Source organism: Colobus angolensis, unplaced genomic scaffold (assembly GCF_000951035.1).
Source record: "Colobus angolensis palliatus isolate OR3802 unplaced genomic scaffold, Cang.pa_1.0 Scaffold84, whole genome shotgun sequence".
Taxonomy (NCBI): Eukaryota; Metazoa; Chordata; class Mammalia; order Primates; family Cercopithecidae; genus Colobus; species Colobus angolensis.
In genome coordinates, this window is record NW_012122265.1 from 114,254 (window position 1) to 124,132 (window position 9,879).

The 9,879-nt window shown below is 61.6% G+C and overlaps 1 protein-coding gene across 2 annotated transcripts; it reads left to right on the forward strand.

Annotated features, from left to right (window-relative positions):
* The first annotated feature begins 408 nt into the window (after positions 1–408).
* Positions 409–7,274, forward strand: NLRP6 (NLR family, pyrin domain containing 6). Of its 2 annotated transcripts, none has more exons than XM_011929978.1 (8): positions 409–640; positions 1,349–1,629; positions 1,858–1,896; positions 2,108–3,866; positions 4,712–4,807; positions 5,933–6,103; positions 6,178–6,345; positions 7,052–7,274. In XM_011929978.1, the coding sequence occupies exons 1-8, from the start codon at positions 612–614 to the stop codon at positions 7,188–7,190; spliced, it is 2,682 nt and encodes an 893-aa protein (XP_011785368.1). In that variant the 5' UTR covers positions 409–611; the 3' UTR covers positions 7,191–7,274. The 2 variants fall into 2 exon arrangements, with proteins under 2 accessions (XP_011785368.1, XP_011785369.1); XM_011929979.1 differs by having other exon boundaries at positions 4,715–4,807.
* The last annotated feature ends 2,605 nt before the right edge of the window (positions 7,275–9,879 follow it).

Genomic DNA, 9,879 nt, shown 5'->3' on the forward strand with positions numbered 1-9,879 from the left:
TGGTTTGACAGAACGGTGTTACCAAAAAGGAGTCCCAATCCGACCCCAAAAGAGGGTTCTTGGGTCTTGCACATGAAGGAATATGAGGCAAATCCATAAAGTGAAAGCAAGTTTATCGAGAAAGTAAAGGAACAAGATCCTTCATTTTCCAGGTGGGCCTAAATGTCTCCCTGAATGCCATAAGTTGAAGCAGAGGGTGACTAGATGCCAACATGGCACAGTGCGGCACCGAAGCTGCTGGCTCTGAAGATGAGGAGGGAGGCCTCGGGGAGGCTCTGAGCCAGTCACCTCCTTCACGCAACCCACTTTGCTCTGCAGCTGCCTGCTCACAGCCATGCCCCAATGCCACACCCAGGGGTTCTTGGGGAACATTAATGGAATGAAGGAGTAAGAAAATCAAAGGTCACCAAGCCGAGCCCTTAAAGGGCAATGATGTGTGTGCCACGGGGCCCCATGGCATCTCGTGCCAGCTGAGCTGGGGTGTGTGGACCCGGGGAATGGACTGGGCTGGACAACCTCTAAGGCTTGGCTCCAACTCAGCCTGTGAAGGAATCACCTCTCTGACCCCCACCTCTGCCCAGGAGTGTTAGAGCCAGGGAGGAAGAGACCCCATGGACCAGCCAGAGGCCCCCTGCTCCAGGTGAGTGCTGGCCCCAGGGTGGTCACTGGGAATCAGCTGGTCTCAGCCCTCTGGGGCCTCCACCTCACCCGCTGACTCCCTCAGGATCTCCACCCTTGTCCACATCCTTCCCCACCCTCACCCCCAGGCTCAGGAGTCTAAGGACTGCCTCCCCACACAGGGCATTTGTGGGGTCTGTTCCCCACCAGAGGCTCAGACTCAGGCCCTGGTGCAAGGCCTCCAAGCTGGGCCTCACCAAAAGGCAGCCAGGTGAGGACTCCAGGAATACAGCCTGGGCCTGGCAGTGTATGCTGCCATAAAGGCCAGTTCTGCTTCAGGCTCGGGAAGAGAGGGAAAAGAAGGAAAGGGAGGAAAGAGAGTTCAGGGTCTCTTGGAAATACCTTCCTCAGGGCATGTGACCTGGCCTGGGGTCAGAAAGGGAGGTGCAGGGGAGGAAGGTGCCCCCCAGAGCTCAGGTCGGCGGTGGCCAGTGCCCACTTCACCCTCAGAGGGCGAAGAACATCAAGATGCCCCGACCCGGGTCCGGGGACGGAGGAGGGCAAAGTCTAGGGTCACTCCCCGTTGCCCCCTTCCCCCACCCCATGGATCCAGCTTGGCCCGGGGCTCCCTGAGGCCCTGCCCGCGGTGGGTTCTCGAACGCCAGAGTCGGGGGTGGGCGGGGGTCACCCGAGGGCCGCTCCCAGATGACCCACGCCCGCCCGTCTCCAGCACGGGGCTGCGCCTCGCGGTGGCCCGCGAGCTGCTCCTGGCTGCGCTGGAGGAACTGAGCCAAGAGCAGCTGAAGCGCTTCCGCCACAAGCTGCGCGACGTGGGCCCGGACGGACGCAGCATCCCGTGGGGGCGGCTGGAGCGCGCGGATGCCGTGGACCTCGCGGAGCAGCTGGCCCAGTTCTATGGCCCGGAGCCTGCGCTGGAGGTGGCCCGCAAGACCCTCAAGAGGGCGGACGCGCGCGACGTGGCGGCGCAGCTCCAGGAGCAGCGGCTGAGGCGTGAGTCCCGGGCGGGAGGTCCCTCCGGTCTGGACAGAGGCTGGGCCGCCCTCCTCCCGGCTTCCCCGAGAAGCCCCGGCGCGGCCCCCGACCCCCGCGCGTTTTATCCACAAATTCGCGGGCCCCGGAGGTAGGACCCTGCGTGCTCCTCAGGGTGACTCGGACCCCAGTGGCGCCTTCCCCCTGTTCCCCGCCCTCGGCGGAACCTCACCCCCGTTTCCCTTCCAGGGCTCGGGCCCGGCTCCGTGGCGCTGCTCTCCGTGTCCGGTGGGTCTCTCTTGCTGGGGGGCACGCGTGTCCCAACCCCACTTGGAGGGTCTGGGGGAAGACCGGGGTGGGAGGGCCGCCAGGGGCGTGGGCCGTGGTCTCGTAGAGGAAACTGAGGCCTGAGCAGAGCCGGGGAGGGCGTGGGCTCCCCGAGGGCGCAGCCTGCCCCACCGCCGACCCCTGTCCCCGCGCTGTCTCCCGCTGCGCCCAGAATACAAGAAGAAGTACCGGGAGCACGTGCTGCAGCTGCACGCCCGGGTGAAGGAGAGGAACGCCCGCTCCGTGAAGATCACCAAGCGCTTCACCAAGCTGCTCATCGCGCCCGAGAGCGCCGCCCCGGAGGAGGAGGCGCTGGGGCCTGCGGAGGAGCCCGAGCCGGGGCGCGCGCGGCGCTCGGACACGCACACTTTCAACCGCCTCTTCCGCGGCGACGAGGAGGGCCGGCAGCCGCTGACCGTGGTGCTGCAGGGCCCGGCGGGCATCGGCAAGACCATGGCGGCCAAAAAGATCCTGTACGACTGGGCGGCGGGCAAGCTGTACCAGGGCCAGGTGGACTTCGCCTTCTTCATGCCCTGCGGCGAGCTGCTGGAGCGGCCGGGCACGCGCAGCCTGGCTGACCTGATCCTGGACCAGTGCCCCGACCGCGGCGCGCCGGTGCCGCAGATGCTGGCCCAACCGCAGCGGCTGCTCTTCATCCTGGACGGCGCGGACGAGCTGCCGGCGCTGGAGGGCCCCGAGGCCGCGCCCTGCACAGACCCCTTCGAGGCGGCGAGTGGCGCGCGGGTGCTGGGCGGGCTGCTGAGTAAGGCGCTGCTGCCCACGGCCCTCCTGCTCGTGACCACGCGCGCCGCGGCCCCCGGGAGGCTGCAGGGCCGCCTGGGTTCCCCGCAGTGCGCCGAGGTGCGCGGCTTCTCTGACAAGGACAAGAAGAAGTATTTCTACAAGTTCTTCCAGGACGAGAGGAGGGCCGAGCGCGCCTACCGCTTCGTGAAGGAGAACGAAACGCTGTTCGCGCTGTGCTTCGTGCCCTTCGTGTGCTGGATCGTGTGCACCGTGCTGCGCCAGCAGCTGGAGCTCGGCCGGGACCTGTCGCGCACGTCCAAGACCACCACGTCCGTGTACCTGCTTTTCATCGCCAGCGTGCTGAGCTCGGCTCCGGTAGCCGACGGGCCCCGGGTGCAGGGCGACCTGCGCAATCTGTGCCGCCTGGCCCGCGAGGGCGTCCTCGGACGCAGGGCGCAGTTTGCCGAGAAGCAACTGGAGCAACTGGAGCTTCGTGGCTCCAAAGTCCAGACGCTGTTTCTCAGCAAAAAAGAGCTCCCTGGCGTGCTGGAGACGGAGGTCACCTACCAGTTCATCGACCAGAGCTTCCAGGAGTTCCTCGCGGCACTGTCCTACCTGCTGGAGGACGAGGGGGTGCCCAGGACCGCGGCTGGCGGCGTTGGGACACTCCTGCGTGGGGACGCCCAGCCGCATAGCCACTTGGTGCTCACCACGCGCTTCCTCTTCGGACTGCTGAGCGCGGAGCGGATGCGCGACATCGAGCGCCACTTCGGCTGCGTGGTCTCAGAGCGTGTGAAGCAGGAGGCCCTACGGTGGGTGCAGGGACAGGGGCAGGGCTGCCCCGGAGTGGCACCAGAGGTGACCGAGGGGACCAAAGGGCTCGAGGACACGGAAGAGCCAGAGGAGGAGGAGGAGGGAGAGGAGCCCAACTACCCACTGGAGTTGCTGTACTGCCTGTACGAGACGCAGGAGGACGCGTTTGTGCGCCAAGCCCTGTGCCGACTCCCGGAGCTGGCGCTGCAGGGAGTGCGCTTCTGCCGCATGGACGTGGCTGTTCTGAGCTACTGCGTGAGGTGCTGCCCTGCTGGACAGGCACTGCGGCTGATCAGCTGCAGACTGGTTGCTGCGCAGGAGAAGAAGAAGAAGAGCCTGGGGAAGCGGCTGCAGGCCAGCCTGGGTGGCAGCAGGTGCGTCTCCAGGGCAGAGATGCCCTCTTGTGTGTGAGGTGTGTGTGCCGGTGCAAATCTGTGCACCTCAGTGTCCATCTGGCATGGGGAGCGTGTCCAGACCAGACTTTGGCTCCCCAAAAGGGGAGACTTTGACCACCCCCTTGCAAGGCAACCACTGAGTTCCTATCTTCTTCCCCAGGGTGTCCTCACCATGCCCACCCTCAGCCACCCACAACCTATGAAAACTTCCTCGTATGGCCCTACAGCTCTGGCCCAGCCCTTCTTCCCATTATATGTTCTGACAATAAGTTCTGGAACACACGATGCCCTCTGTCCTGAGCCTCTGCCCTAGCCCTTCCCTCCACCTAGAATATTCTCAGTTTGCTGCCTGTCCTACAAGTCTGCCCTGGCTGCCCCAGCCGGCTGGGGACCCAACTGGCTCCAGAAGTGCCCTTTTGACCATCCTGCTGACATCTGCCCCACACCTCCACCCGACCCTCAGCTCCTTCCGGGCAAGGCTTTTGCCAGAGTTCCCTTGAATTTAGCTCCAATTCAGCCCCTGCCCAGGTGCTTGGCATCTGTTGAGAGGATGAATGTCACGATGTTGGCAGGGACTGGGCCTGGGGACCCAAAGACCCATGTGGGGGATGTGGGTGATACTCAGACACCCCAGGGGGATGGTGCCTGGGCCACAGATGAGTGGTTGTGCTCTGGGTTTGGCGGGGGGAGTGTGAAGGGAGTGGCTCAGCACGGAGGTGAGGAGGAGGGGCAGCTCTGAGACCCCAGGACTAGAGATAGGCAGGAGTCCTTTCTGGGGGGCACTGTGAGGGGCAGGGTGGGCTTCACCTTCCTCTCTCTCCCAGCAGTTCTCGAGGCACCACAAAACAACTGCCAGCCTCCCTTCTTCATCCACTCTTTCAGGCAATGACTGACCCGCTGTGCCGTCTGACCAGCCTCACGTGAGTGGCCACGCCCCCAGCCCTTCCTGTGGAGCAGACTGAGAGCAGGATGCCCTGGGCAGAGACAGAAGTGTGGCCTAGGAAAGAAGGCTGAGGGGTCAGGCCAGAGCCTGAGGCCTGTGGGTGCTGGGACTGGCAGGCTCTCCTCACACAGAGCGGAGGGAGGAGGGGGTGGGGGTCTGGAGCTTCATTACCAGGTGAGGTACTGGTCGGAAAAGGTTGGTCCTGGTGTGAGTGGAAAGCAGCGAAGCATACTGAGGGAGGGATTAGAGAAGGCAAGAGTGTATTTTCCTTCTGAAGGAAGGCTGCCGCTGGAAACTGCTGGGTTCTTAGAAGCAGTGGAGGAAGGCGTTCAAGCCCAGGCTCCGAAGTCAGGCTGTCTGCAAATCCCAGCCTGCTTCTGTGTGCCCAGTGGCAAGTCCATCTGTCCAAGCTTCCATTTCCTCCCCTGTGAAATGGAGCCAGTAGATCTAGAGAGCTGGGGTGAGGTTTAATGTGGCCACACACGTACAGTTCTTACACGGCAATAACTTTCCAGTCACTCTTAGCTACCACCAAGTGAGCAGAAAGGAAGAGAAAATCTAGGAACTAGTACTGATGATGAAACAGGTACACCGTACATGGATAGCAACTCAGCAGATTAGCTTGGTACGGGGGTGGGGGTGTGGCAACCTGGACATAAACATCAGAGCCAAAAAGGTGATCGCATTTGGCCCAGCAATTCTGCTGGTAAACTGAGATGTTCAGCACACCATTATTTATAATGGCAAAGAAAAAAAAGGAGAAACACCACAACTCCCCAACCATCGGGACTGGCTGACGAAATAAACTGAGTCGGCCTCCTCAGCTTGGTGGACCATTGTGCGGCAAACGTGCTGAAACACGTCTCAGCTCACCGAAGAGCTTGTAGAGTGTTGTAGGGAGAAATGGACACAGCTCCCAGGGGTGCGTGGTGACAAAGGGCAGGGCAGGCTCTGCGGGGTCCAGGGAGGGATGTGGTGCCAACGCATCTCTCAGCTGAACCTTGGGCCGCTGGGGAGCGGGCAGTTTGTCCAGTTTGTCCAGTTGGAGGTGGTGTGGTGGCTGAGGCGCCCGCAGGTAAATCTAGGTGCTTCTTGACCACAGGCTGTCCCACTGCAAAGTCCCTGACGCAGTCTGCCGAGACCTCTCTGAGGCCCTGAGGGCAGCTCCGGCACTGACAGAGCTGGGCCTCCTCCACAACAGGCTCAGTGAGGCAGGACTGCGTATGCTGAGTGAGGGCCTAGCCTGGCCCCAGTGCAGGGTGCAGACGGTCAGGTGAGGCCTGGCTTGGGAGGGACCATGGGATGCCCCCACCACCCCAGCAGCTCCTGAGGTCTGCCCTCCCACAGGGTACAGCTGCCCAGCTCCCAGCAAGGGCTCCAGTACCTGGTGGGTATGCTTCGGCAGAGCCCCGCCCTGACCACCCTGGATCTCAGCGGCTGCCAACTGCCTGCCCCCACGGTGACCTACCTATGTGCAGTCCTACAGCACCAGGAATGCGGCCTGCAGACCCTCAGGTGGAGGCAGGGGTGGGAAGGGTGCTGGGAACACAGCCTGTCAACCCAGGTGGGGGTGGGTGCCTGGGGGCTTCCCCTGAACCCTGAAGAGGAGCCCCTCCCAGAGACCTCCCATGTGACAGAGCTCAAACACTGACCTGGGAGCCCGGCCCTGACAGGCCTGCCCTCTGAAGCCCTGGCCACAGCTCCGGGCCTTGACCACTTTGCCTGACCAAATGTTCATCTGTTGTCTGGTGCCCACGGCCGCACCCTGGGCCAGTAGCCCTGATACCCTTTTGCCACCCCCAAGGCCTGGCCTCTGCCCCTCCCCAGCCTCTGACAAACCTCTCAGCTGACACCACCTGTCCCTGAGTGTCTGTGGCACAGCTAAGCCGACAGCCCCGTCACTGACCGCAGCCCGGCTGCTCCCACAGCCCTGCCCGAAAGCCCGGCTGCTCCCACACCCTGGGCCAGTAGCCCTGATACCCTTTTGCCACCCCCAAGGCCTGGCCTCTGCCCCTCCCCAGCCTCTGACAAACCTCTCAGCTGACACCACCTGTCCCTGAGTGTCTGTGGCACAGCTAAGCCGACAGCCCCATCACTGACCGCAGCCCGGCTGCTCCCACAGCCCTGCCCGAAAGCCCGGCTGCTCCCACAGCCCTGCCCGAAAGCCCGGCTGCTTTCCCCCACCGCTGACCCTGCTTCTGCTCTGTGTGTGTGGCTGCAGTCTGATCTCTGTGGAGCTGAGTGAGCAGTCACTACAAGAGCTTCAGGCTGTGAAGAGAGCAAAGCCGGATCTGGTCATCGCACACCCAGCGCTGGACGGCCACCCAGAACCTCCCAAGGAACTCATCTCAACCTTCTGAGGCACTGGTGGCCAGAGCAGGGTGGAAGACGGTAGTCAAAGTCCCTATGGAGAGAACGGCCGGTTCCAAGGGCGGGAGGACATTGCTGTCAGCCTCTGGGAAACTTCTGAGCCGAGAGGCCCCAGACAGGCGTGTGGGAGGCCCAGACATGGCGCCTGCCCCGTCCAAGACAAGTCCAGGGTCTGCCCCTCTCTCCACACACTGGGGGACCCCTTCTCCCCCAGCCCCACCACTACTGCACCCACCTTCCTCTCCTGGGCCCCTCCAGCCATTCCCCTGAAGACACCCCCCAACCAACCCAAGCCACAGTAATGATGGTGAGAGCTCCTACCTGGGAGCACAATGACCCTTCTCTGCCCGACCCCCATCTGCAGTGTGGCCCAGCAGCCCCCAGGACTGTGCCCCTGTACACTGAAGGTAGGCAGGTCACCGTCCCTCCCTGTTAGGAATGAGACCATCCCTGAGGCTGTGGCCTAGGCCCAGAGGTGTCCAGTGTCTGAGATCTTTGGGAAGGGAGACTAGGGCAGGGGAGAGACAGAGCGGAACCCCCGTGCTGGGTGGGAGGCATGACCACGTGGTGGGTGAGCAGCCCCCATGCACTGATGGTAAATTCTCCTGTGCACCCATTTCTGTTGGCTTCTATTACACCTGGCCGGGCATGGTACAATCCAGGTCAGTGCTCACAGTCTTTCCAGCATCCCACTTTGACAGGGCAGGATGGTGGCCCCCAGTTCCTCAATGAGGAAAGTGAGTCTCAGGGGGCAGGCTGACTGCAGAAGGCGCTGCGACAAGGGCCTTGATGGACAGGACCAGCAGCGGATGGTCCTTGAATCCTGGAGTCTTCTCTGCTCAACCCTGCTGGGCTGCTGAGACTCCAGTCTGAGTGGGGAGGTGGGGGAGACTCTGGATTCAGCCCCATCACTTCCCAGGGGAAATCCCCTACTATAATCCACTTTCAAACTCCATTTCTTCATATCACAAAACACAAAAAACCCCTGTCCTCCTAGACCTGGAATTCTAGGTAGGAAGACAAACATCTACATGATACATAGTATAATATTATATATATATATATCCTACGTACCCAACACATATGTATGTGATACACAACACAACAGCACAAATACGTATATTATACGTATACATGTGCCAGGTGTGGTGGCACGTGCCTGTCGTCCCGGATACTCAGGAGGCTGAAGCAGGAGTTCGAGGCTTGAGCCTAGAGTTCGAGGAATAGCAGTGAGCTATTAGGTTGGTTGGAAAGTAAGCAAAAACCGCAATCACTTCTGCAACAACCTAATATGATTTTGCCACTGCACTCTGGCGTGGGCCACAGAAAGAGACTCCATCTCTAACAAGTAAATAAATGTATATCTGATACATAAATATACACCACAATCAATAGGCCTATGATGCCTAAACAAGTAACAATGTAATAAAGATGCACAGGTAGGGCCGATAAATGCTGCGGAGGAAAGTAAGGCAGAGCCTGGGACTGGTGGGAATGGAGCCAGGGTTTCCTGTTGCATGAAAGGGGGGTCTGAGGAAGTCTCATTGAGGACTGGCCATTGGAAACCCCAAAGGAGTGAGGGGCAAGCCCCAAAGAGGTCTTGAGAAAAAGTGCTTCAGACAATGATGCTGCCAGAGCAAGCCAGGCAGGGGAGTGTGCTTGGAAAGTTCTAGAAGCAGCAAGGAAGCCAGGTAGCCGCAGTGGAGTAGGGGAAGGCGGCCGCGGGGAGATGAGGTCAGGGAAGCAAGGCAGGTGCAGGAGAGGGTTTGCAGGTGGAGCTTGTATGAGGAGCGCTTTTGGCCCATCCTCAGTGCGTTGGGTACCACGACTGCCTTCTGGGCAGAGTGCAGGGTCTGCCTCAAATGTTGGGGGTCGGGGTGGTCTGTTCACAACAAAAGCAGAAGTTGGGAGCGACTGAGCCACTCCAGGAGGGGGTGTGGGCGGATGGAGGTGGAGCCACAGGACCTGCCCATGGGTTGGATGGAGTGTGGGTGACACACGGGCAGAGGTAAACCAGGGTTCTTGGCCTGGGCAGCAGGACGGGTGGAGCTTTCCTCACCTGCGCTGGGGAGCCTGTGGGAGCAGCAGGCTTCCGAGCACGTGTTGGACTCCCGCGTCTCTGGCTGCACCCAGTGGTCAGGACAGGGACATGTGGGCCGGGTCAGGGAGCGTGAGATACAGGGACAAGCGGGCCCAGGGCTGAGCCCAGCAGTGTCCAGGTGGGCGGTGGCGTTGAGACGGGAATTGGGAACTGCACGGGTGGTTGCAGGAGGACAGGACCGAGGCCAAGGAACCGAAGGATAACAGAAAACCCAAAATGAGGGCGAGAAAATGGCCAAAACCCCGTGCGAGGGACACGTCCATGACCCTCCCGGCAAAAAAACCCAGATGAGGGAGAAAGGAGGCAGTCACGGCGGGGGCCGGGGTGTCCCTGAAACCGCTTCTTTCCCGGAATCCCTAAAGATTATTCCGCCCCTAAGGAGGAGACCCAAGCTCCGCGGAGCGCGGCGGGTCTGCGCCTTCGCCTCGCCTCCTGCCTCTCGCTTCCTCTGACCCCCCACCCCGAGTTCTTTCTCCGGACGGTGTGGAGAACCCGGGCGCCGCCTGGGGCTGGGGTCTCACTGGCATCGGAGCCCCCCGAGCCCCCCGGCAGCAGCGAGGCGGAGACCCGGGTGGAGG

Coding starts and splice junctions, on each gene's coding strand:
- NLRP6 (XM_011929978.1), top strand. CDS start 612: ATGGACCAGCCAGAGGCCCCCTGCTCCAG. Junction 641..1,348: donor CCAGAGGCCCCCTGCTCCAG/GTGAGTGCTGGC, acceptor GCCCGTCTCCAG/CACGGGGCTGCGCCTCGCGG. Junction 1,897..2,107: donor GGCGCTGCTCTCCGTGTCCG/GTGGGTCTCTCT, acceptor CGCTGCGCCCAG/AATACAAGAAGAAGTACCGG.